Source organism: Sander vitreus, chromosome 12 (assembly GCF_031162955.1).
Source record: "Sander vitreus isolate 19-12246 chromosome 12, sanVit1, whole genome shotgun sequence".
Classification (NCBI taxonomy): Eukaryota; Metazoa; Chordata; class Actinopteri; order Perciformes; family Percidae; genus Sander; species Sander vitreus.
This window is the reverse complement of record NC_135866.1, coordinates 24,851,357-24,878,776: the sequence shown is the minus strand read 5'-3', so window position 1 is coordinate 24,878,776 and position 27,420 is coordinate 24,851,357. Positions and strand designations below refer to the sequence as shown.

The following is a 27,420-nucleotide window of genomic DNA, read 5'->3' as shown; positions in this document are numbered from 1 at the left end:
AACTCAGTGCCAATATGGCACTGTTTTCTATACGTTGTCAGGAGTGTATGTGTTCTGTCAGACACATGGAATGGATGACTGGAAAATGCTGCTTAACACGTCCTGTGTAGACACAGTTAGGGTCACACGCTGACAGGACAAACTACCTCACAGTCCAGCATTTTCAGAGGTTCAGATTCATAACTTCATAGTGCAACACATTGTCACTCGTGACAGTGGCGTTTGTTATTGACGCAAAAAGTCTCCTTTAGCCTCATATTTAGACGCGCTTGGTTGGGACTCTTGACGTCCCTATTTAAAGCTCTGGGTCGGGTCGTACGTTTTCATTGACATGCGGCACGAGAACGGGACAGTAGGTTTAGGAAAAGATCGTGGGTGGGGGTACAAAATGTACGTTTCAGTGACACACAGACAAGAACGGGACACAAATCCCAGTCTCCTGGGTGAAAAAAAAAAAAAAGTTGCATAGCGGTGTTTCTTTTTTGAAGAAACCATCTATTGTTGATGGAAAATACGGTAATACAGATACCGGCTGGATACAATGAGCATATATCCAAGAAGACCGCAAAGAGTTTATATGTATTGTCTCTTCAACTAACAGAATTATTGAAAATCAACTACAATTAAATGAATTTGCTGGCAACAGTTGTCCCTGTTACCAATACACTTAACAGCTGCCAGATTGGAAAAAACAGAAGAAAAACCTGGCCAAACAAAGCACAAATAATGATGGCTCTCATTCATTTGCATTTTGCACCCAAACATTATATAAAGTCCAAACAGAAAGATCGGAGACAGCATATTATTGAATCCTTTATCTGCTGTAATTATTTTACACTCGCCAAGAGACAACAGCTGCCTGTCATATGGATTATTTAAATTACAGCTTCATTTTTAAAATTGGCCATCTAACCAGCACCCATTATTTGAAAAATCACGCTTCAACCTAAATGTTTTTTTTGCTCTCTGCGTCATTTATTAATTTACCTTTTTTAAAGAACTATGATCAAATGACTTCAGGAAACAAGAGAGCAGAGAAATAAGCAAATTAACAGCGGTGGAAGGATTCAGATCCTTTACTTAAGTAAAAGTACTAATACCACATTACAAATAAAATTCCTGCATTGAAAATGTTACTTTAGTAAAATTATGTAAGTATCTCAGGAAAATGTTCTTAAAAGTATTTAGTACTGAATGAAGTACTCAATGCAGAAAAATCCTCAAATTTTAGAAACTGGAGTGTTTAATCGGCTAATAATTTCAGCTGTATATATTGTTGGGTAGTTTAATTTCTAATAACACCTCTTTTATAAACTACATGTGTTTTTGTGTGCAAAAAAATCTTAATTTGTAAAGGAACTAGTAACTAAAGCTGTCAGATTAATGTCATGGAGTAAAAAGTGTGGTAACCCTTTACTTGAAGGTATCTACATAAGAGTGACATGGCACTGTCATGACAGTCATGACATATGAACCCTAACCTTAACTCTAACCCTAACTTGTCATGACAAAAACCGAATGACACTTACTAAAAGAAGCATTATGTCATAAACGTTTATGACTTGTTCATAATGTTTATGACCCATTCATGACAGTGTCATGTCACTCTTATGTAGATACCTTCAAGTAAAGTGTAACCAAAAGTGCAATATTTCTCTCTGAAATGTAGTGGAGTAGAAAGTGGCATGAAAGTACCTCAAATGTGTACTTAAGTCCAATACTTGATTAAATGTATTTAGTTACATTGCACCACTGGAAAGAAGGAAATGCATGAGCTAATGGAAGGGAACCCCTGTCACTTTAGGTGCATCGAGGACTACAAGCGCGGTCCAGATGGGAGGTCATGCCTGCCGCTGTCGGAGGCCTGCACTGAGGGAATAGACTGCGGGGACGCAGTGGACATCCCCGCTAACCAGACTGTGTTCGGAGACCTTTTCTATGGATACAACAACCACACCAAAGAGAGCACCACCGGACAGATCCTCAAGGCCACATTCAGGTAAACGCGCAAGCTGTTTTGTGAAGTGAAGCATGTGGGACATGGTTCTGCCATTTGTATCTCGGCACGGAAAGCATTTGGCTGTTGGCTTCAAAAATGGTGATGTACTTGGTAGATCTGTTTCACACACACACACACACACACACACACACACACACACACACACAGAGTACGTGTATATGTGGAAAAACTCAGGAGCAGCACAACTCATTCACATACGTGAAGAAGGTGCGGGAGACCTTGATGACTTACACTGAAGCATTTAATGAACACTCAATTGAGGAGACAATTAAGCAGGCAGTACAGTTTAACCACGGTGTGTTATTCCCAACTCTCTGAAGTTCCTGTCTTCCTAAAGGTGTATTCAAACTCATGCTGGAGGCGTTATGTTTTGCTGAACCTTTAAGGTAAACCAAGATATTGCAGGCGCCGTAACCACAGATGCTAAAGCCTAGTTCAGCCCATCGCTCTCTCTGGGAAGTATTCTTAAGTATGGCAGGCCCACCGACCTCCAAAAGGAGACAGTCCTGAGACAGAACATTCTCTTATGCAGCTGCCTAGATTCCCTGAATCTGTAGCGAGACGAACATGATCATACATGAACAGGTTTGGTTATTAGAGCCTTACTGAATATTCTCGTCCCCTGACCTGTGACCTATGAATGACCTGATGGTGTCTAAGCTCTCCCTTTAGTCTCATCATACCACAACATGGTGTTTCTCGAAAATCCACCACACTGTACAGTTGTGAGTATAGATATCAACCTTATTTACACCTGGTATTAAAGGGTAACTACAGTTTTTTTTCAACCTGGACGCTATTTCTATGTTTTTGTGTCTAAGTGACTGATGGGAACAACAATCTTTGACATTGGTCCAGTATTAAGCAAGATCGCTGCAGTGGCGAAACGAGCTACAATGTAAGTTAATTGGGCAATTGTCCAGCTTGTGTACCTTCACGAAAGTGCTCGTTTTGTCACGGACAGGCTCAGATTATTATTCTAAGTGTCTGACATTATTGAAAGGATCCCTTCAGAGACAGACCTTTTTAAAACCTCTTTGAGACCTTTCTGTTTAACCAGAAACAGCTCTGAAGTTGGTAGTGCTAAACCCACCAGACTCCATTTAAAAAAAACAATACTTTTAGCGTGTATAGAGCCAACATATTTTCACATGTAAATCGGTAAACTATGTGTTTATTTCAACCAAAACGAGTTGTGATGGCTGGAAAAGTGGAAGGACGACCCAAACCGGCTTTTCATAGTTTTATTTTGTTTCTGTAGACTTGAAGTGTATTTTGCGATGCTAAAATTACTGTTTATTTACATGGAGTCTGGGTTTAGCAAACGCAATTTTGTGGATGTTTATGTTTTTTAAAAATTATCTTACTCTTTAACAGAAAGGTTGACTTCCTTAGAAATCATTTCCATAATGTTGTCAGACATAGTCATATCAGATTGGAGCCTGTCAGTGGCAAAACAAGCACTTTTGTGAAGGTAAATACAAGCTGGACAATTGCCCTATTATCTTACATTGGCTTGTTTCGCCTCTGCCAACTGCAGCGATCTTGCTTAATTCTGGACCAATGTCAAAGATTGTTCACATTAGTCACTTAGATTGAAAAATTGAAAAAAAAAGAAAAAAATGGTAGTTACCCTTTTAATTTGTGCCCTGTATGTGGAGGAGAAATGGATGTAAATGTTGATGTAAATGCGTATGGCAGTGCTGCTTGCTTTGCCTGTTGATAGGCTTGATTTTTTTTTGCCAGTCCGACCAACATAGCTTACTAAATTAGTATATTTAGATTTGATCACACGCTGAGTCACGATAACAAGAATGCTAATTAATACCAGCAGGATATCTGCTGGTCTTAAAGCATTGAGTTGAGTTTTCTCAAGAATAAGGGCTTAGATAATATTAAAAGTATTATATTTAATTTTTTTTAAAGTTAAAATATTAGCTATTACCTTCCTGCAGTATTGCTGGTTATTTAGTGTTATAATAATATTTGTTTACAGGCCGTTGAGGGATGTTCTACACCTATGAACTTAGAGTAGCATTGTTGTGACTCTTGTGCATATGAGCCTGTTAAATCTTTATTTTAATTTTTTTTACTACTGCTACCTACAGTAGCTTGGAGGCTCATGGTCTCATACATGTAACGGCAAAGTGACAATTGTGATACAAACTGAATTAGTTAATCCCTTCATCCTTTTTCGGACATTTATTCTGATCCATGTTGTGTTATTTAAGTAATTTTAGGATTACGAATTGTTGTATGCTGCTGAGAAATATAAAAAGTGATAGAATAATAATAGTGATATTATAATAAATAAACCTGATATTGATTCAAGCAAGCAGATGGTATGCGGTCATATGTCTTCCACTGGGACGCCTGCTGACATTTAGACAGTTACGGTGCATTGGATTGTACCCCAACCCCCGATACAACACTGATATTGTTGTTGACAGTGGTGTTTCCTAAGCCCTATGCATCAGAACCTTCTCCGACTCTCAAGTTCAAATGGTTTAAATCACAATGGTAAAATGGAAACGGCTTTGTGCATAACCAGGAGGTAGATGTGTCTCTCTGGGTTGTAAAAACATATCAGATTGGATCAGTATATTTAAAGGTTATTTCATTATGGGGAGAAGAGTTTCAGTCAGATTTTATGTCAATTCCTTCCCAATATAAAAAAAAAGCTAGGAGTGATAGTAAAGACTCCCGCTGTAAGGGGTTGTCCTCTATAAAACATGAGACATTTCCCCTAATCTCAGGCAAATACTCAGAGGATAAATAAAAAAAAACACACAACCTCTTTGTAGAGGTTTTTGGATATTCAGTCACACAGGTCCAAAGACATGCTCATCTCATTTTCATGATTTGCACAGGGTTCGCTGTGGATGGTGTACTTTTGAAGGTGGTTAATTATCACCGGCCGCATGTCACAATCATTTCCACTGAACTCAGGAAGCCAGAAGGTCAGAAAAGTCATCTGCAGTCCAGGAATTTAATTAGGGCTGTGTATGGATTCCGCCGCCCGGAGGCAACGCACCCACTTAGGGATCCACTGCTGGACTTGTAGAAAGGGAGGGACGGGTGAGGCAGGAAAGTTAATATCATCAAGAATCTAAATCTCAAATGCTCTGATCTCATTTGGAAGAGCTTGTGAATGGCTAGCGGGATCTGAGGCAGACTTTGAAAAGCACAGACTGCTTCCTGTGCAGATGAGGTTGGTGGAAGAGGAAGGGAGACTCTTTTGGGAGGCATGGTTAATGCAAGGCCTAATTATAAGAGATGGCAGCAAATGAATTAAAATTGACCCAGAGCCAGTGTGCTGAAATTAAATCTAATCGGACCATATGAACGTTTGAATGTAAAATTAACAGCTGTTACGGGAAGAGAGCATCGCAATTGAATACCGAAGATCCGTCATGGGTTCGACGTCAATCTAGGAGTTACTTCAAAACTTTAAACACAAATGAAATGTTACATGCAGCAATACAATAAATGTCTGATACATTTTGGTTAATCTGTTTCCCAAGAAAACTAAATATCAAATGTAATACAGCACATCAAGGGCTGCCAGTCTGTATTGAATGGATGTATGTTCTATTCTAAAGATGTATCATATTACACTCTCCAATATGCTGCAATAACATAGAAAATGTTGCATGTTAAATGGAGTACATTTTTGTAGTCGGAGGGAGTTCCACTCAATCTGAGAAAAAACGTTGAATGTCTTCTGTGGCTGAGTTTTACGGAGCACCTAAAGGGACATGAGTGGAAAAAAATTCTGAAGTTTAGTTTCATGTGCGCACGCAAAACCTTTTCATGTGCGCACGCAAACCCATTTGGCGCTGTAATAAACGGTACCAGTTCCAGTTCCACAGTCAGCAGCACTGCAGCAATGAACTCCGGTTAGAAAGGATGGCAGCTAAAGATGAGTTTATATAGATGCCAAAAGGCTTCAATTTGTCATAAGAGTCTACTAGGGTGACCAGACGTCCCGAAAAATTTGGGACAATCCAAGCAGTTGTCCCGGATCCCGAATCCTGCCCTAATTGTCCCGAAAATTAGAACAAAGTCTCAAGAGCAGACTCTCGAGTAGTTATGGTCCGATAGAACGTTAGTCGCGAATTTTGATAACACGCATTGCTATTTTTCATTCATTCATGTTGAAATGGAGGCTCAGGCTGGTGTACCGGGACCCGATAAACACGTAGCTAAAAAGCAAAAACGTCTCTGCAGGTACCAGGAGGACTGTGTAGGGAAATACCTCTGGATTACTGCAGTTTTACATGATGCAAACAAAGCGTTTTGCAATGTATGAAGGAAGGAGTTTGGTATTTCACACGGGGGGGGGGGAGTCAGACATCAGGCTGCATGCTAGCAGCAAACATATAACTAACAGCGGTACAGACCAACACTTTGTTTGTTTTGTGTTTCATAATGACACTTGAGTTCATGATTTTAATTTTTTATTTGTATTTTCGGGTTTACATGACAGTTGAATTCCTGAATAAAAATAATAAATCATTTTGGTGCGGAGTTTTGAAATTCATGCCCAAATTAAAGCCCATGAGAACCATGGAGAGTCAACCCACAGCCGCTCCGCTGTCCTGCTTAAAATGTGAAGCAGAAACGCTTAATGTCAGATAACGTCCATAATAATAGGACTTTGGGTTAGATTTTTTGTCAGTTTTCAGGGGTTATGAGGAGCAATATGAGAGAGAATTTTTTAATCAAATTTGGTAATCATTGATCATTGTTTAGGTACATTAAACCACGTTAAACTTTTTCACGTTAGGCGTTTTAGAATGTCCCGTTCAACAGCCCTTTTCTCGTAGAATTAATCAAACATCCTCTTTCCTTATGTTTGAGCCATTCTCCTTTGCATTTTGTGTACATCCACCTATATCCGTGGAGTTGGCCAGATGTTTGTAACTGTTCATAAATAAAAGTAATTGCCCGATCCAAATCACTGTATCCCTTGCTCCGGAACAGATTACAAGACTTTAAAATCCGTTTTAAATGTCGTAGTGAAACAATATAATGGTGACGACTTGCAAGCAAAGCACCAATGTCCTCATAATGAAGACCTAGATTAAAATATAGTGCAACTAACTCCTGTACTGTAGTCATTTCTCTAGCTGTCACTGTCATGGCCCAGGCTACGTCAATATACGGCTATAATATAAAGTTTACGTGCTCACACACAACTTTCAGGTGCGCACGTGAAACTTTCATGTGCGCACATGAAAAGGTTTTGCGTGAGCACATGAAAGTTCCACGTGAGCACATGAAAGTTTTGTGTGAGCACATTAAACTAAACTTTAGATTTCTTTTTTGCTCATGTCCCCTTAGGGGCTCCGTAGAGTTTTCTTTTTCAAGTTGCAAAATGCCCCAACTGTCAGAACTCGACCCTAATTATGGGAAATGTAGGATCCAGCGTTTTTCGAGCTTAATCGTACAAGTCAGGACATCTGCTAAATTGACTTTAACCTTTAAAAAAAATAAAGTCTTGTCTCTCGCAAGAGCCATCAACTAAATTGCTGGAGCACTCTTCAAATATAAAAAAACAGCAGGAGGGAAGAGTGTTTTTTTTTTTTTTTTCTTATATTTTTTAATGCTCTACATTGTAGATTTATTTTTCTTTTGAGAAATCTGAGGATATTGCAAATGCTGTCCTAAACACTGGACCCAGTGGCTAGATTTCTTAATCACTCCACCTCCTCCACTTCCTGAGGACCGAGGGGTGTGCAGTTAACTGACACTGTGCTAAATGACCTGTAGTCAGAAAAGCTTTCAAACTTTATAAAATCCAGTTATTTCTCACTTGAGGCAAAAGTGCAAAGTTGCGATGTGCAGCCTTCAACACTCATTGACTTAGTCAGTGGCAACTATAATATGTAAGTGAAAGAGCACTGTGGCCTGTGTCCTCCCATCTCCTTTTTAGATGGACTGTTCGCCCTTGAGTAAAAGAGAGAGAGAGATAGTAAGGAAAGCTTTATGTGATGTTCACTGGCACTTTTACAAAAGCCCCTACCCCACTGCTCGGGAGTGGCGCAAAGCATCTGTCTCCATCATTCAGTGAAGATGAAAAGTCAAATTTGAATATTGTGCAATCATCAGTGGTTTGTCGTTTTATCTTCCTCCAAACTCATTCCATCATCTGTGCTTTTTTAAAATCTGTAAAACATACACTTCTGCTTCTCTCCTTTTTAGCTACCTCACTCAGAACCCCCTCTTGTCCATAGAAAAATGTAAACAATCCCTCCAAGTTAAAGATTTGACTGCTAAGGTTTTATTTTTATTTATTTTTTTGGGGGGGAGGGGGAAGACCTGACCTGCATGGGGAGAAAAAAATGGATCTCCTCTGTGGTCCCTGCAAGGCTTTGCTATTAAGACTATCTGGAGAAACAACAGAAAGAGGGAGAATAAAAGGAAAGCAGCAAGGGGTATGAGCAGGCGCCCAGCAGCAAAACACACATGCATTCACTTGTGTGAGATGCACGCAAATGCATGCCAACACACTTTTACACGCACACACATGGGCACAGTCGGTGTGCGGATTCCCCATCTGCTGGTCAGCCAAGCCCTTGCAGCTATGTCTCATGAGAGCGTCATCACACACAAACACACACACACACACACACACACACACACACACACACACACTCGAGCACGGGCCTGAAATGCCTCTCATGTTTTTCGGAAAGGGAAGCACACCCCACTTTCCCTGTGCAGGAAGCTCCCCCTCCTGCTTCACAGGCAGTCTTGTTATTGCCAAACGCAAGGCTTATTTGTTTGATTTCCTACAATGCAAAATCCAGTCGTCATTGTTATTGGCAGCAGACTGCTGGGGGCGTGAGAGGATTTTGGTTACAAAGCAACATGAGATATGAGCGTCTGTGCCCAGGAAGGAGGTCCGATCACTGTGACATCTCGGGAGCACCGGGCCCCGATATGATCTGGATTCATATTACAGAGCTCAGTGACAGGGTCTCTATCTTCCTGTCTCAGTGGGAGCCAGTGGACTCCAGTAATGAGATGTTAAAAGCTAACCTCCTCTCATTACTCCTAACACTGCCCCCCCCCCCACCACCACCACCACCTCTCCTCCACTCTATTCCTCTCTCACACGACAAGCTCAGAGCAGCTTTTAATGAATATTTTAGTGCCCTTTGTTCTCATTCTGGTGGCTGCTTTGGATCAATGATTAAGACCACGCTCCCACCTGACAACCAATCCACCCAAACTACTTTCTGCTAGCTTTTTTTGGCTCACCTCAACTTTATGTACAATCCCCCGTCAGGAGGACCATCATTGACTCAGTTGATTAAATATGAGATGTGTCTGAGAGGGCGGGGTGGGAGCAGTTTGTTGGTGGATAACGATTGTGATTGGTATAAAGAAATGCCAATAAACCAAAGCACGTTTTTCTCCCATCCCAGAATGCTGTGTGGAGTAGCCAGACCCTCCTCCTCCGCAGCGCTGTGGAGGAAGGTCTGGCAATGCGAGACTATCGAGAGGAAAACGGAAACGAGTTATATGGTTGTTTAATCAAGTGTCCTTGCGTTTTGTCATAATTTAGTGATTTATAAAACAGATGGCTGCCACAGCCCTTCCTAGAGGAAATAAATATGTTGGTAAGTTTAACCAAAGTTCTTTAAAACTTTTTTTTTTTTTTTAAGAAAGCTTTCACTCTCAGAGAATGAATTATTGCATACTTAGAGTGGCAGATGGCTGTTAAATGTTACATGTCATCATCCAACAAAGCTTGCAAATAGTAAAACTATGAAAATAATCAGACGTGAATGCAGTGTTAGGAACTCAGCCCATATTTTACATGTATGTGCACCTAAGAGGGAGACACAAATCTTCAAAACAAGAGAGAGACAGAGATTCACTGTGTGTGCTTTTGTAAATTGAAGCTGAAAACATGCATAATTGCTTTCAGCAGAAAAGGAATCCATTGTCAATAATAATAAATACCAACCAACCTTGTTTTTCATCATTCTGCGAAACAAATCTAGTAACGAGCAAATAAACTTACTTTGGTTCTTTTACAAGTTGATGAGAGATATATGTAACAAACAGAGCAGTGACGCTGTATATTCCACTCCCGAGGCCAGATGTATAAACGATGTGTATGTACAACATCCATGAAATACACTATGTCACACACAAACATTCCAATCGCCAAGTAGTTCCCTGTGTGGAAGTGGACTGCAAAGGGTATTCAGGCATTAAGTAAGATTCCAAACCATACGGAGCAGAAATACTCAGTTCGGATGGAACTGTGAAATTCCATTCCAAACGATCTGTGAAATTGTACTTTGCGGTTCTTCTGCAAGTATCGATATGCAAACAAATGTTTAAGGCTGTTTCAGCATCCATTTTTTTTTTTTTTGCTACCAGTGGGAGTGGAAATTAGGCTTGTACACATGCGCCCAGTTCCACAATGATTTATTACACGGAATCATGCATATGGGCTGCTTTAGAAATTTAACAAATATTTTTTTGTCTTTGTGCGTACACACACAGTTTTAGTAGTGAATCTACAGAGTTATATGATTCTGGCCCCAGAGGCTCACGATGCATGAAGTGCCATCCCAATGTCGTGCATTACTACCCGTCCACATCAGCAGCTTTGTTCCACATCACCGGCAGGCTAACGTATTGTTTTTATGACCCTGATTTCCTTTTAATTACCCTCCCACCCCTGGCCACGCCATGGCCATGCAAATAAAATGTCAATTGAATGATGGCATTTGATACAACTGCTCTACCGCTGTTTCTCCTCCTGCCACTGGCTTCTGTTGTTCTGAAGCTGTGACTTTCCCAAAAGCAACACTTTGTGATTTGTAAATATACGTGTATCCTTTTATTGTCACAGCTCAGGCCCAGAACACACAGCATGAATCAATTAAAATTAAATCATGCATGGTGTATATTAACAGTGTCAACCATTGTGCACGTTTAATCGCCCCTGCAATGTATGTTCTAAAGGCGCAAGGCTTTTATCACTGATTGTTATTTTTGATAGAAATATATAAAGGGGCAGCAACTGAGAAGAACATCCATTAAGGCTTATTGAGATCATATTCACTTAATTTAACAGCTGGTGTCAGATATAGTTACTGGCAGGAAATATTCTCAGCATACATGAAGTCATTTTAAATTTGAGAGTGAAATAAACAGCAGCAAATGAGTCATCCAGAGATGTTTCAACTCGTGGCATGTGTTTTTTGTTGTTTTTTTTTAACCTGAGCATACTGGGGAACAGAAGGATCATTCTGGTTTATCACCAACTGGGTCTTGCACTTATAGTTTTGGCCTATCAATACTATTATTCAATGATTATTTAGATCTGTGAATGAGGGGTTATTATCACAATTTTGTGTGCACCCACTTTTAGTTTCACCTCTGAAGAGATTTAAATAATCTGACTAGGAACATTGTTTTTAGTCCATCTGTCTTCATCGAAGCTTTGTTGGTGTGCTGACAGCAATTGTTTTGGTGAGTAGTACCGGTGGGAATGATGACCATATATATGCAAATAGGACCCACAATATACTAAACAAAGATTGTCCCCTGGAGCTGCACTTATCAGTATTTTCATATGAAGATCAAAATGAGAATTATTCCCGTCAGGTCTATACAGAGCTTCTTTTTTTTTTTTTTTTGTGTCTTTTGGCTTATCGTTTAGATCTTTTACGTTCTTCAACTTTAGCCCTTTGGTTCATTTTTACCACTTTCATTATCACGGTTTCCAGTCGCTGATTCCAAAGTTACACAGCGCACCGGTCAGCTGTTTATTTATAGCCCAGAGCAGAAGTTAACTGTTTGCCCTCTGGCTTATTTCAATATATGTTTTATTTAAGGTCACTACAGATATGACTACATTATTTTGACCATGTGTGAAAGTAGGAATATTATGTGAGAATGCGCGGATCGGCTCTGACGGCATTCAAATCAATTACCTGTAATCACTCATCCACACCAACCTAAATAAGGCATTTTCACCCTTTCCACAGTCTATTGCTTTTAAATGATGCATTGTAGTGATGTATGAGTGTTTTCTTTAAAGATTTACTGTAGTGATGAGAGAGGCTGCTTTCAGTAACTTTTAATGTTTCCATGCGTGCAGTATAATGGCACTGTAGCTGATATCGTGGGATATTTAAACAGCAAAACTAAAAACTGTACTTATAAACTTAATAGCGAAAACATAAGAACTTTTTGCTTCTGAAATAGTCAATGGATTTACGCTGTTGACTGCTGTCCTCGTGCGTAAGTGTGCACAGTATAACAGACAGCACCGCTGTGTTTACAGTTTGGAGAATGTTGTCCTCATTAATAATGTATTTCTTTCACCCACCCGCATCCATCTAACCCTTAGAACATAGAATATGTAGCCTACAGTAGATCTGTAGGTCTAACGCGTTCTGCTTATCTTGCCATACAATAATCCTAATCGGGATTCATGTGGATAAAAATGAGTGGGAATGAGGGTGAGCGTTAGCAACCAATAATGATAATAAACTTTATTTACTGAACACCTTTCATTCAAGAAAAAGCCTACAGCTCAGTGCTTTATAATGACTAAATGGCTTGCAGTGAGTGCTTCACATGAAACGACATATTTAATGCAGAATAGGATGGGGAAATAAAATTGTTGTTGAAGTAATATTTTCCACCGTCCACCTTCGTTTATTGAGCCAGCATAAAACACGGTGAGAACGCATGGGGCGAAGTATCAAGATGCCTCTCTGTAGTCCACCTTCGGAACAGTGTAGTTTTACCGGCAGACCCTCGTCAATAACATCAGCCGTCGCAATTATTACACAGCCGAGTGTAAGGACAGTCGGGTTCTCCTCGCACCGCTGTTGTATTTTCCTAATTCCTTTTGAATTCTCCTTCACGCCTTTCGTTGACCTCATGCCGTTTACCATCGGGGTTAAGGAAAAGTGGTTAGGAAAGGACTTAGGAGGTTATTTCTTTTGACTTTTCGACCGCAGCCCAGGACTATGGATCCTTACAGGAGTTAACAAAAGACATTCTCATCAGCTTTGGTCCAGAGATCCCTGAATGACTTAAGTTACTGATTTATTTAAGTTATTCTCTTGTGGAACCATGTTGTGAACCCAACTGGCACAGAGAGAATGATGGAGTGGACGAAATAAGTGAGTTCAAGTAAGAGTCACTTGCAGCAACAGACAAATGAGGACATCTCTCAGACTGAAGATGAGTCACGTTGCAGTAGAACCAACATAATGAAAAATGGCATGCTTTATGAGACTGTCTCTTTAATACACTGCACAATCTTGCATAATTGTAACTATGTATTGATTTTACCCTAATGTGCCAAAACGTACTGCTTCACAATCTGCCACTGATGAGAAGCACACCTATTTATCTATCTTTTGATCTACTCTCTCCTTCCAGCCTTCATTCATTCTTTTCAATCATTTTAATTTAAGTCCTTTACCTTTGTCCATCAACACAGCATTTCAGAAAGGTTGTCATTCCGAAATGATTGATATTGTCGGAGAAAACATGTTGCTGTATTGTTATAAAACAAAATGCTGCAGCATCGTAACTGCATCTTGCATCCTGCGTTGCGGTGACCCAATGTTGCTGCAGATTTACAAACACCTGGCAAACTCAAAACTGCCTCTATGGAAGTTCCAGCTACAGTACAGTAGATGTCTACAGAACCACGTTTTCATGATCGCAAACACACAGAGACTCACAAGATGGAAACAATACCAGCATCATTGTTGCGGTTGATAAAGATAGTATATGTTTGAGAATGAAGTTTAAATTGCATTATAGCAGGTCATTTTGTCAGAAGGAGCAAACATCCCACTTTTCATGGGATTTTCAGAGCTGAAATCCAGACTGCGATGAATTCAGTTTGTTTTAATTATTTGGTGATATTAATGTTCTTACAAAGTTTGTTTTTTTAAATGGGTCTCAATGCAGGAATGTGCTACTGTACAATCTATAACATTTTGCAACTTGTTTCACACATTCTTTTGTTTCTGGTGGTCTGGCATCCAGAAGGCAGATGTATGAACCTCGTTGTAGGCTCATCACTAAATCGCTGTACACACACAAGGAAAGAAGTATGCATATAGACAGTTTGTACTAAAGCATCATTCTGTTTTCATAAATATCACTCATTGTGAAGTGCCTGATTTCCAACAGTTGGCTATTGATGTAACCACTCCCTGAATCAGCTGCCTTCTCCACCAGTCTTTAGAAAGACGCTATTCCGACTAAGCTGTTTACATGGCTAATGGAAGTGAATATTCCACTAATATTCGCGTTTACATGTAGCCGTGCAAAATTTAAAAAAATGTCAGTTTTCCAGCGGTGGCAGACTTGTTGAACCGTGCGAACACAGCCTCCCTCTTTCCTTCCTTCAATCAGCTTCTTGAAAAGGTCGGCATAGCGATGTGTGCGCATATCCAAAAACCTGTTGATATCCAAGTCTTTGATAATGTTTAAAAGTAGCTGTGTTTCTCCTTCTTATCGGGTCTGCAGCACTGCAAACTGTTGGCTGGTTGGTTTGTGTACAGCAACCATAGCAACGCACAGAGCTGACCATAAGCCGTAAACAGGCAAGAGGCCGTAAACTGCGGTTAAAAACCCAGATTGAGACCAAGGTGGTAAGGTTCTCCTCGGACCGCAAACCTCCTATGACGCCATTTTGATGCTACCAAGCCATCACCTCCCGTTAGCATTCCATTGACTGCCATTCATTTTGGCGCCACTTTGACAGCGAATAACTTTACATCTGAAGCGTTTAAAGACTCTATTTGTCCATTGTTTATTTCTAAAGAAACACGACAATATATAAAAGGCTCCATTACCTTGTACCTCACGTTATGGCTCCGTAGCAGACGTTTTTGTAAAAATAGGCTAACGACTGTGTCATAACCACACGACTTACTGTCGCATAGTAGAGGAATTACCATATAGTACAGGAGAAGCGCACAGGCAGTTTCGTCTCACATTAGCTAGTTTAAGTGGAATTACTAATGTTAACTAGCATTTTAGTTAGCAATAATTAGCCTGTGCCTATGTTATCTCCTTACATATACCTACGCTCTTCATCTCTGCAATATTCGGAATGATTGAGATTTCTCTTGGCACAGCTCCCAGAAGACTTACAACTTTCAGACAGGTTGCTCACGGCACATTTACGTCGTCTCTCTCAGTTGGAGGCTGCGCAGTAACGCTAGCCATCACCGGAAAAGTGCTTCTAATGGCCTTCACTGGTCTCCGTCCAGAGCAACGGGATCTGTTGGTCCATTATGTATATATATCAATGATTGAGACTCATATTCCAAATGCACTGTATACATGTCCAAACAATGCCTCTAAAACCCAAATAATACCGGAATATCCCACGTCTTAATCGGAAAGTGCTATATTCGGAAAAAGGCCTTATTCGGAATATCCAATAGAAATATGCGGTTTACATGTATCAAATTCGGAATATTGTCATAATCGGAATAATAGTGGAATATTGGTGTGCATATAAACGTACTCATTGAAAATTACTGGACGGCAAAACATAATGGCACGTTCATGCCAACTCGGAGTGACAGGGACCGCCGGTACGTTGTTTTTCCGACTACCAGCGTTCACATGGTTAGGATGGTCGGGATGTGTGTTCTTCTTCTTCTGTTATATTGGCGTTTGGCATAACAACTTGTTGCATGACTGCAGTTGGCCCACCAACAGTTGGCCGTAGCCTAGAGCATCAGGTGTGTGAAAACCTGGTGAAAACATGGAGGCCACAATAATTTGCTGCTGTTTTCTTATGCGAGCATACAAACAGCACATCATCAGGTGTTTGTGTTATCTGCAGGACAACGAACGGGAAAGGACACGGATAAGGTGTTGTTTTTTTTTTTATACATAGGCCTATTTATGAATAATTTGAAACATGTTATGTCTGTGTATGTTTCTCAGCAGAGGCGTTTGTCCACAATAAATATGTTTATTGTCATTGAAATATGTTCAGTGAACCAAAGTTGCCTACATCAAAACGTCAGTTGTCAACAACGCGTCACCAACTGGGAAACTCGGTTAGCAAATTCTGGCCCGAGTTTCCCACCTCTAATTCCCACAGGAACTGACGTGAATGATGACGTTTTCACTCGGAAAAACGTTTTTCCGATTGTCATGTTGTTGAGGTGCTCTAACAAAGCCAGAGCAGTTGTCCTTACGATCATTAGTCTCTTTATAGCATCTATAGTGTTCATGTACATGTAAACCATCATTGGCTTAGTGTATATAGACTATAAAACACCATGCAGTAAACTGTAAACTGTACACAGTGAAATGGGCTGACAACCGGGAAATTTTTTTTGATTTTGTGCCTCACCTCATTTTTTTTAAAGTAAGGTGCACTGCACATTTGTTGAAATAGTATATGCATGGTTTTCACGTTTCTGGCCTGAGGTTGGAACAAACAGAACTAATCACATTTTGAGTCAAAGAAATGCCCTGAATTGGTTATGAAAAAGCTTGCTTTTTTTACAGCAATGATACTGTGTAAGTCCTGGTGCAGTATGTGTTCATTGCCCTCAAAGTTTTTGGGAAAAAAAAGATTTTGTCCCTGCTTTATTAACCTCAATTAAAAAATTAAAGGACACTGACAGAGCTCAAATGATCGAGCACATGCGTTAAATGTAGCCCTTGTATTCCCTCATCCTCCCTCCATCTTTTTACCTCCCTTTTATCATTGTTCCTCCTTGTTTCCTTTTTATCCATCCTATTTGCCTCCTTTTTTCTCGTCTTCGTTTCTCTTCTCTCTCTCCCTATGTCGGATGACTGAGTGCTTCTGTCTATAAATGGGACCTCCCACTTTCCTCTCTCTCTTAACACCAGGCAGAAGAACTTTGCCCGAGGCATCGAGCAGCAGCTCCCAGATGGCATGGTGGTAGCATCGGTGCCAATGGAGGTCCAGTGCCACGAGGAGCTGTCCGACCCTGTTCCGGACCCAGAGTACCTCACAGGTATGAAAACATATTTCATAGTTCACTCTGCTAGCCCCCAGTTGCGCGATAGCACTTCATCATTGGCCTGTCGGAAATCCACATTACTCAAAAAAGAAAAGAAAAAAAAGAATGTCAACTTCTCAGGGCTTGATAACCAACATTGAATGCTGTATAAGTAGCCCTAGGTGTTTTCTTCCACATTCTGACATTTTAGCCATCATTTATAATGTTTAGGGAGTTTGCCATGGTTAGGGTGAGAGTGGAAAGTGATGTAAGCTTCATTTATATGGGCCCCAGTTAGGGCTGCACAATATCGTTTTTTTATCCTCATCGCAATATTAACTTGCACAATCAACACGTTCTAATAAGGTCCGTACAACCGTTAAATGCTCTGAAAAAAGCTTGAGTCTGTTGGTTATACAACTACTTGCATCATTTGTAAATTTGAATAATGAGATCATTATTATTTTTTGCCTTATCGGAATAATATTCCGATGTTTATTTCACATGACCTCTGATCATGTGATATGATGACAAGAGATAAGGGTCATGATTCACCATAATCAAATACACCTGAGAAGGGCCACATTTGGGACCGAAATGTTGTTTGCCTGATTCTGCACTATTAAATATTTATTTATAAAGCATTTAACTGTTGTGCGGACTTTACCTTATTTGAACATTTACGTTTTCGTCCTGCACCAGCAACTACATGGATGTACACAACATCAACTCTTTTTTGAAAGGTTGCAACCTATAACGAAAGACACTTAGATTTTTGTGTGTTAGTTGAAAGAAAATATCAGTAGAAAACTACACTTTAAAATGCATTCTTTTTTTTAGTGGTGTCTTTTTATATTCAATGTTCAATTTCTTCAATAAAAGAATGTTGGTTTTATTTGTTTTCAATTCAACAAGCAGTTTGTGTTATTTTAGCAGAATACCGAAAGCAGCAGAAATATATATTAATTTTGCAAATAATTATTGTGATGTTCAGCAACGGTTATTATTATTTATTTTCCTCATATCATGCATGCCCTAGCCCCAATGTAGATATCCTAATGAGTCCACTCAGTTAACAATAACTGAGCCTTGAACCAGGACCCAATTCTGGCTGGGTCCAAATTATATTCAATCTTACCTGGGCCTTGTAGGGTTTTGTTGCATAAAGGGCTCACATCTGAGTGTTTATATGTTTGTTGATCCAAGTGGCCTCACTGGAGCTCTGATCACATGGTATCTGTACCCTTTCTTTACTTTATACATATTAACAATGAATTACCTGTGAACATCACCTACAGGTGCTGGTCATATAATTAGAATATCATGAAAAAGTTGATTTATTTCAGTAATTCCATTCAAAAAGTGAAACTTGTATAATGTATACATTCATTCCACACAGACTGATATATTTCAAGTGTTTATTTCTTTTAATTTTGATGATTATACTGACAACTAATGAAAACCTCAAATTCAGTATCTCAGAAAATTAGAATATTGTGACAAGGTTCAATATTGAAGACACCTGGTGCCACACTCTAATCAGCTAATTAACTCAAAACACCTGCAAAGGCCTTTAAATGGCCTCTCAGTCTAGTTCTGTAGGCTACACAATCATGGGGAAGACTGCTGACTTGACAGCTGTCCAAAAGACGGCCATTGACACCTTGCACAAGGAGGACAAGACACAAAAGGTCATTGCTAAAGAGGCTGACTGTTCACAGAGCTCTGTGTCCAACCACATTAATAGAGAGGCAAAGGGAAGGAAAAGATGTGGTAGAAAAAAAGTGTACAAGCAATAGGGATAACCGCACCCTGGAGAGGATTGTGAAACAAAACCCATTCAAAAATGTGGGGGGGATTCACCAAGAGTGGACTGCAGCTGGAGTCAGTGCTTCAAGAACCACCACGCACAGACGTATGCAAGACATGGGTTTCAGCTGTCGCATTCCTTGTGTCAAGCCACTCTTGAACAAGACACAGCGTCAGAAGCGTCTCGCCTGGGCTAAAGACAAAAAGGACTGGACTGCTGCTGAGTGGTCCAAAGTTCTGTTCTCTGATGAAAGTACATTTTGCATTTCCTCTGGAAAGCAAGGTCCCAGAGTCTGGAGGAAGAAAGGAGAGGCACAGAATCCACGTTGCTTGAAATCCAGTGTACATTTTCCACAGTCAGTGATGGTTTGGGGTGCCATGTCATCTGCTGGTGTTGGTCCACTGTATTTTCTGAGGTCCAGGGTCAACGCAGCCGTCTACCAGGAAGTTTTGGAGCACTTCATGCTTCCTGCTGCTGACCAACTTTATGGAGATGATTTCATTTTCCAACAGGACTTGGCACCTGCACACAGTGCCAAAGCTACCAGTACCTGGTTTAAGGACCATGGTATCCCTGTTCTTAATTGGCCAGCAAACTCGCCTGACCTTAACCCTATAGAAAATCTATGGGGTATCGTGAAGAGGATGATGCGATACGCCAGACCCAACAATGCAGAAGAGCTGAAGGCCACGATCAGAGCAACCTGGGCTCTCATAACACCTGAGCAGTGCCACAGACTGATCCACTCCATGCCACGCCGCATTGCTGCAGTAATTCAGGCAAAAGGAGCCCCAACTAAGTATTGAGTGCTGTACATGCTCATACTTTTCATGTTCATACTTTTGAGTTGGCCAACATTTCTAAAAATCCTATTTTTGTAGTGTTCTTAAGTAATATTCTAATTTTCTGAGACACTGAATTTGCGGTTTTCATTGGTTGTCAGTTATAATCATTAAAATTAAAACAAACACTTGAAATATATCAGTCTGTGTGGAATGAATGTATACATTATACAAGTTTCACTTTTTGAATGGAATTACTGAAATAAATCAACGTTTTCATGATATTCTAATTATATGACCAGCACCTGTATGTGCAAAATTATACTTCAAAGCCATTTTCCGGCTGCTTTCTCTCACAGTGCAAATAACAGAGAGCTCGCACTCCTCAGCTCATCATTCAATTTAATAATGAATGCGAAGGCAGAATAGGTAGAACATTAGCAAAATAATTTTTTTTTTAAACTTTGTAGGGGGTGGGGGGTTGTCCCACCACTGTCAGGATTCATTAGTCGGTGGCATCAGAAACCATCTTGCTGTTCTCTTCATTACCAGTGCAGCACATGGCAGCAATGCTTAAACAGCATACAGCCGTTCTGCGTGAAACAGCTGCCACAAAACAGAAACGGGCAGTAAAAGAGAAGTAGAAGAAACCTTGGCTTGCTAAAAAGTATGTGAAGAGATTCTAGAAGGCAATATATTTGTATCCATCCATCTGGACGCCTCATAATCTACAGAGTTTGACCTCACTCTGTTTAGCTTAGTTTTATAGTGTTAGGCTCTAAGTGTTTGAAATTATGCAGCACAATCATAGACATACTGTACGTGTTTGATTGTCTAGTTGGCTATTTGGGGGGAAAAACTCTCCATAAAGAACCACTCCATTTTGACAGAAGCTGAATATAATATTTCTCTAATTATTTCTCAGAGCTGGCATTTAAGTTGTAGAATATGCAGGACTTTTATAAAGAGCCGGCATCTGTAATGGAGAGGATATCCTGCTCTGCCTGCATAAGTAATAACCTTGTTCTTGATGTTTGGAGTGCGGTAAGAGAGCACTACAATAGAGAGTGCAGAATTAATAATTATACAGTATTTCAGCATATTTTCTGGAAATGTTTCATTCAGGCAGCATGCTGGCGCAGCTTATCCCAGGCACCTGTGTAACTGCCTCTCAATTCCCTTACAGTGTGGAAAGCAGCAGATTGCAAGATGGGTTTATCGCTTGTTGTTGATACAACAGCAGAGATACAAGGCCAGTCAGGGCAGCAATTCAAAACCATATCATTCAAGGTTACTGCCTAGGTGATGGACAATCAAATGACGACGGAGCGTCAGCGCTTCCAACTGCTGTTTATTGGAAATTTCAGAGGATATTAAAACCGTCTAATCTAAATGGAACTTCTGCTGTCAGGTCCCTGAGCCCCCTGTCCCCCTTCTCTGCGCACAGCTCAAACCTTTTTATGCCTACATCGCCTCTGGTCTCCCAGTGCACACGGCCCAAAACAGAGGTCGACGCAGTAGCACTTCTCCTCTCGTGTGTCTGTGTTGGGCCTTTGCTGCAGCAGCTGCGGGCTTTTTATTGAAGAGTAATATTACGAATTGAGAGATCATTTCAAAGCATCCAGCAGGTTACCGCAGAAGCACACAGTGTACTCCAGGGCACATTGGTGCAGTTTTTCCTCTTTTGCCAACCAATGCTAGAAGGGAACTAATGGCTGATGCTAGAAGGTGCATGGACACAGCGATGTGGTGCTCTATAGAAAAGGGGATGTGGAAAGATGTGACAATCCAGCAAAAAGAGAGCTGAAGTCCTGATGTCCCATCTGGACCAGGCTGTGTTCCACTAGCTTCCTCCGCAGCGCTGTAGAGGAAGGTCTGGCAAAGCGAGACTACCTTCTGTGTGAAACATGTCTTTGCAGCTCCCATATTTGAACATAACTGAATAGTACAGCACTTGCTATTAGAAGTTGAAGACTTTGAGTTAACCAGCAATTTAAATAAAACAAAATACTATAGCTCCCAAGAATGTTTCTAGATCAGCAGTGCAAGTATTAGGTATTGTAATTATTTATCCCCTATTTATCATATGCAGCCTGACTCTCCTCTTCAAGCTACCATCTCTGCTGCTAAAAGACAGAACTTCTCTAAATATATTTTAAAATGAACAAGAACTACAAAAATAAGACACTACAAATAAGAACTCATAAACGTGAGGCTGACACAACTGATATTGCAGAACTGAATCACTGAATTTCCCTTAAGGCTTTATATTGCATTTAAAGGTGACCATTCTAAACAGCCACCCAAATTGTTCATTTTAATTTCCCTTAACGTCTTAACTTATAACAGCAAGCAATTAAATCAAATGATACACTGAATTTACAACAATACGTGAAATATTCCATGTGTTGAAGCTGTAGACTTTTTCTTTTATGCCATTGATTAGTGGTGAACATAAACATAAAACGGATCAGCTGTTGCTTGACAAAATATTCTTTACTCAAGGTCCCCTAATAAGCTTTTTCTGGAGCTTTTGACTACATCTCACGGCCTTCAGAAGCAAACTCCGGAAAAAGTCACTAACTGGATGTTGAATAAAATTATTTTGTCACAGTAATGACTAAAGGTGCTTAAATTGCCTATCGCTTTCCATGAACAATTATGCAATTCTGCTTGAACAAACGTGTGGCAAGACTTTTCCATCATGCCACAGTCGCTGGTTGAAGACTTTTGAAGGGCTCGGCGACAGCTGCAGCAAAATAATGAATTTAGATCCAATGCGTCTAACACTTTTGTAGGCAAATAAAAGATTCAGTTTCTGATAATATCTTCCCAACAGTATTATGGCTACGGCGTTGGATGGCATGAGGAAAGAAGGCCCCACCCAGAAGCTCTTTCATATTTAAGATGTTCATCAATAAACTGACAGTGTCCCACCGCCTTGTCAGGAATAAGTATCATATCAATGCCTCATGAAAGCTGACAAGCATTCACTGAGTGCACTCAGCGGTGCTTCAGGCATAACAAATGTGTTTTATAGTAAAGTTCATATTCTTGACGTACACCTATTTTTATACGAGGGTAAACAAAATAACAGAAATGGCTCATAACATAATGCAGTCAGGTACAATAGCCCTACATACCTTTCATTGTCTGCTAAGTGTCCTTCAGTCTGTGTTGTTGAGTTAATTTATCCCTTGTAAACTTTTCAGCTGCATTTTTTTTTCTCTGTTTGACACAATGTCGTGCCTTTTAAAAACCTTTCCCTTTGCCACATTACATAACTTTTCAGTGTGACTGCCACATCAGCCATGTGTCCTGTTTGTTCCTGAGACTCGCTTTGTGCTGCCTAAAGAAACTTGTTGACATTAAATGATTGTCAGATCTCTATTATAGCTGGCACACACGGATAGTCTTATTCAATACCACTTACAAGTGTACCTGCCTTCACAGGGGGAGGGATATTGGATTCATAGTCACTAAATTGCAGTTACAAAGGAATCCTCACAAACGTGTCACATTATTAGTTTAAAGATCACAATGGCAGTTGACAAACGGTGGAAAAAACAGTGATCACAATAAAAGTAATCACAACTTGTTCCTCTCCAACACAGGCTGAGGACACAAGCCTCAAAGGGAACATAAGCTTTACAAATGAGTATTGATTTATACATATATTTTAGCTATTTTTTTTGTCCACTCCGTGTGAGCAAAACGGAGCAGAGTGAAGACTTGAATTCATTAGGAGGACAGAAACTACACTAAGTCCTAGTCTTGCTCATTTTTCATCTTTCCCTGCTCGACCCACAGAATGATGAACTGTACCAGGTGAATACTGAATACGGGTCTCCTGGTGCAGAACTGGGAACCACTGTTTTAGGCTTCTCTCTTATTTCCATTTAAAGAAATATTGAAGGAGACATATCATGCTCATTTTCAGAAAAAAAACCCATTATCTTTCTCATTTTGTCTGTCTGAATATACCTGTATTCACCCTCTTTCTGAAACACTCTGTTTTAGCGCCTTTCTCTTGAAGTGCCCCTCCCAAAAAGCCCAGTCTGCTCTGATTGACTTGTGAGAAAAATGTGGCGCACCTTTGCGGTAGGTAGATCTCAAGCAGCGGGTGGAGATACTCAGATGGGGGTGCTATATTCTAATGAGCCTGCATGTGACATAGGAATTTGAGCCAAATCTGAATGGCTTGTTGAATCCTAGCTTGTTGATCTAGGCAGCCCACAAAAAACTGACTGGGTTGTCTAATTTCACAGTTTGTGGGTTGGTAGGCACTCCAGATACACAAAGGTATGTGCACAAGTTTTGACATATGTCTTCTTTAGGTCAATGAGTTATTGTTATTGTGCAAGTGTAGCAATTGCAAAGATGACACCTGGGTAATTAGAGATGCAAAATAAATCAAGATCCACAGTGGTTGGAAGGTGGTGTTGAATCTAGAGGGGCACAGTTTTGAGAAGACCAACAAATTCTACTCAGATGCCTGAACAGATTAAATGGAGCCGGCAGAAATGATCTTACTTGGGTTGCCAGATTTCTAGCTACAGTATGTCCCTGCCTACTTTCATGCAGAAGATAACGTTACTGTTTTTATTTTTTTGTTATTGACTTTTCATTAAACATTTTCAGTCTTTTAATTTAACTATGAGGGAGCAAGTTTCTCTTACAAGTGTTTAGCCCAGAAAGTGTTTGAAAGCCAGCTGGCAACATATTCATTGAGTCATTGCTACTGATCAATCAATTCACCCCCTATGTGGATGTATTATGGTCATTATGTTCTACAGGGCAGTAAAAATCTTACTTATTGGCCCTCTTAAAACAGATGGCCCGTCATACACTCATTGAATTTATGTGTGACAGCGCGTTGTGTGAAGGCAGAGGAAAAACTTGTTTCAGCTCAGAAATCTTGGCCGGAAAAGTGGTGGCACCATCCACACAAAGTCACCTGGGACATCTTCTCACCTTACTGCACCTGTTCTCTTGGCCTCCACATTTCCACTGAGTGCACACACACAGCCGTCCAACGCAGTGCTCTCCTGCCCTGGCTAGCTGGCTCTCCGCCACTTCCACTCGTCTGCTGGCAAGGCCGTCAGCGTTATCGCTGCGCCTGCAGTTAATTGCGAGGCTCAGGTAATTGCGCGTGGTGTAGACAGACGTGCAGAGGCGGCGGTGGCAAGAGGAGCGTCTGTTGAGCCGCGGTGAGCGCATGGCACCCCTCCGTCCCTTGCTGATTCGGCCAGGTTCGGTTGCTACGGTCAGTGTATTTGTCACAATGTCAGCACTCCCTATTCCAGCCCTCTCTCGCGCCCTCACAGGGGTGAAATCATTCATCTTTCTATTCATCTCCGGACTTGGGAGCCATTCATCATGAGGCCAGAGACCTCCATCAATTATTCCGATGGGAGAAAGAGTGAGGAAAGGGAGGCTTTTGAAAGGCAAATACATCTTGATTTAATTGGAAAGCAAGTATGCTCAAGGCTGCTAAGCAGATTTCCCCCTAACATGGAGCTTGAGAGATGATGGCGCAAAGGCGAGAAGACAAGGGGGGGGGAGATAGTACAAAGTAAGACAGATGGAAAGAAAGACAATGAAAATGTAGAGGGTAAAAAACCGAGCAAAGAACAAAAATCTAAGAGGACCCAACAAGTGAATGAATGACAGGCATTTGTCTCCAGGCAGAGCGTGAGCACAGCAGGGACGAGGGAATTCATTGGTGACGGTTTAAGGGGCAGCATGGGGGCTTGACCCGTTCACATCCTTTGCAAGCAGCCATATAATGACACTGCCTCTTTTTTCAGCACACATGTCACATCTGTCTTTTGAATGGGTGTCTGTGCGTCCACATTGCTGTATGTTCAGATGGATATAGCACAACAGAACGCCGAAGGGGAAATGGTGGCCCCTGACAGTCACCGCGGCTCTGCAGCCGATCCTCTGTCGTTTGTCATCAAAGCCACGGATTTCTGCTTACAGTTTGGAGAAATAGCTGACACAAGAGTTTAAGTGCTCAAATAAAAAGTTTCAAAAGAGAGAGACCGATTGGAACAGCGCAGCTCTGGATATTTTCTGGAAGTTTCTACATTTCGGGAGGACATTTTTCATGTTAAGTGTTGTAGCTTAAAGGGAAAATCTGCCACCTTTTTATTGTGGCTGTCCAATCAGTACTGATTGTATATGTAGACTATTGAAGAAATAAATTCCGCAGTGTGGGCTATATTGGCTGAGAAAGCAAATTGTCCTGCTTTGCAGAGCCATGGCAGCTGCACATGTACCAGGATTTATTGTGCGAGAGCGGCAACTTCGCTTAGCTCCCTTAGCTCTTACAAAATAAACTCACAAAATGTCAAAGCATTACACATATCTTACATCTTAAGGCCCTGACACACCAACCCGATAATCGGCCGTCGGACAGTCTGGCAAGGTCGGTGACTCAAGTCTGTTCGGTGTGTTGCGTGCCGTCGTCAGTCGGAGGGGCCGTCGGCCTTCATTTTGGCAGAACTGACTTTTTGGGTCGGAGGGTGGGCAGTCGGACTCAATGACCAATCTGATTGGTGGAGTGCTAACCTGGAAATGGCGAGCGGGATGAGTGACGAAAGCCTCTCAAAATCTGACAAATCATTTAAACTGACCTTTGTCGATCTGAAATGAAGACCGATTCAGCAACTGTAATGTTTGTTGTAATGTTTTCAGAAACACGTTTCGCTGAACTATTTTCGTAAAATACGAGATCATATTTCGAAACAAGCCGCCATTATCGGTCAGCTGGAGAAGCCAGACCCACGTGCCACGTTTGTCATTTCCGGTTTTAATTTTTTTTATTACGTCTCGCGCACGCGCAGAACGTATGCTCGTCGGCGTCGCTTTGGTGTGTTCCGAGGCACTTTTTGGACCTCAGGAAGCCGACTTATCAGTCCGACTGCGTTTTCTGCCGACGGGCAGCCGTCGGGTTGGTGTGTCAGGGCCATTACACATAAACAGAAAAATACAACCGTACACCTTCTGAATTCAAGTTGTACTCTTTCACGAACCAAGACTAGATGGACCCAGTGAACTATATTTTTAAGTGTTGAAGTGTCACAGTTGAGCAAGGCTGTGTTAAGTTGCGTTAAATTGCACTTTCTGTATTGTTTTATAAGTTTATTGAGCCACCACAAATGTAAATCCCATGGGGCCTGTGCTAAGAAATGTTAGCCTCTATCCCTGTGTCACTGGTGTCCGTAAGTCGGGAGTTTTAGTTACATGCAGGAGACTGGAGTTTGCTATCAGTGTTTACCTTCTTATTAACTGTAACCATGAGCTCTTTCCCTAGCCTTAACAAGTATTCTAGTTTCCTAATTAACCATATTTTGTTTTGCCATACCAATCACGATTATCCCCTAACCTTACCATGCTGTAGTTGCTATGCACAGATATTGTAGAAAGCGAGGATTTTTAAAACAATCACATTGGACGTAAAATGAAGAAAAAATCATGTCATCGTCAACGTATTCTGGGGTTTTGTAGAATTCCCCATTAACAACATTCTTGTTTGATAATAATGGAATTGAATGGTATTGTAGCACTTTTTTTGCAGACAGTAGGAAACGTAAGTGTTTCATTGACAACGTATTTCCAATTCTTCTTTGGGTTTTTCAAACTACACCAGCTGTAGTAGTTTTTAGTTTTTTACATTTTTTATAAATGTTATATGTATTCTGCACCATCATCCAGTTTTAGTAGTTTTAGTTTAGCTCTAATTTTATAAGCAATATGTGAGGTGATAAGGGTCCTTTTGTAACCCTGACATGC

General features: G+C 40.7%; 1 protein-coding gene across 1 annotated transcript in view; it reads left to right on the top strand.

Annotated features, from left to right (window-relative positions):
• astn1 (astrotactin 1) overlaps positions 1–27,420 on the top strand; it is a 402,453-nt gene that overhangs the window by 185,597 nt on the left and 189,436 nt on the right. Inside the window, exons 14-15 of the mRNA XM_078264989.1 lie at positions 1,805–1,999; positions 16,916–17,043. Coding sequence (XP_078121115.1) covers positions 1,805–1,999; positions 16,916–17,043 — 323 coding nt within the window. The remainder of the gene's footprint in view (positions 1–1,804; positions 2,000–16,915; positions 17,044–27,420) is intronic.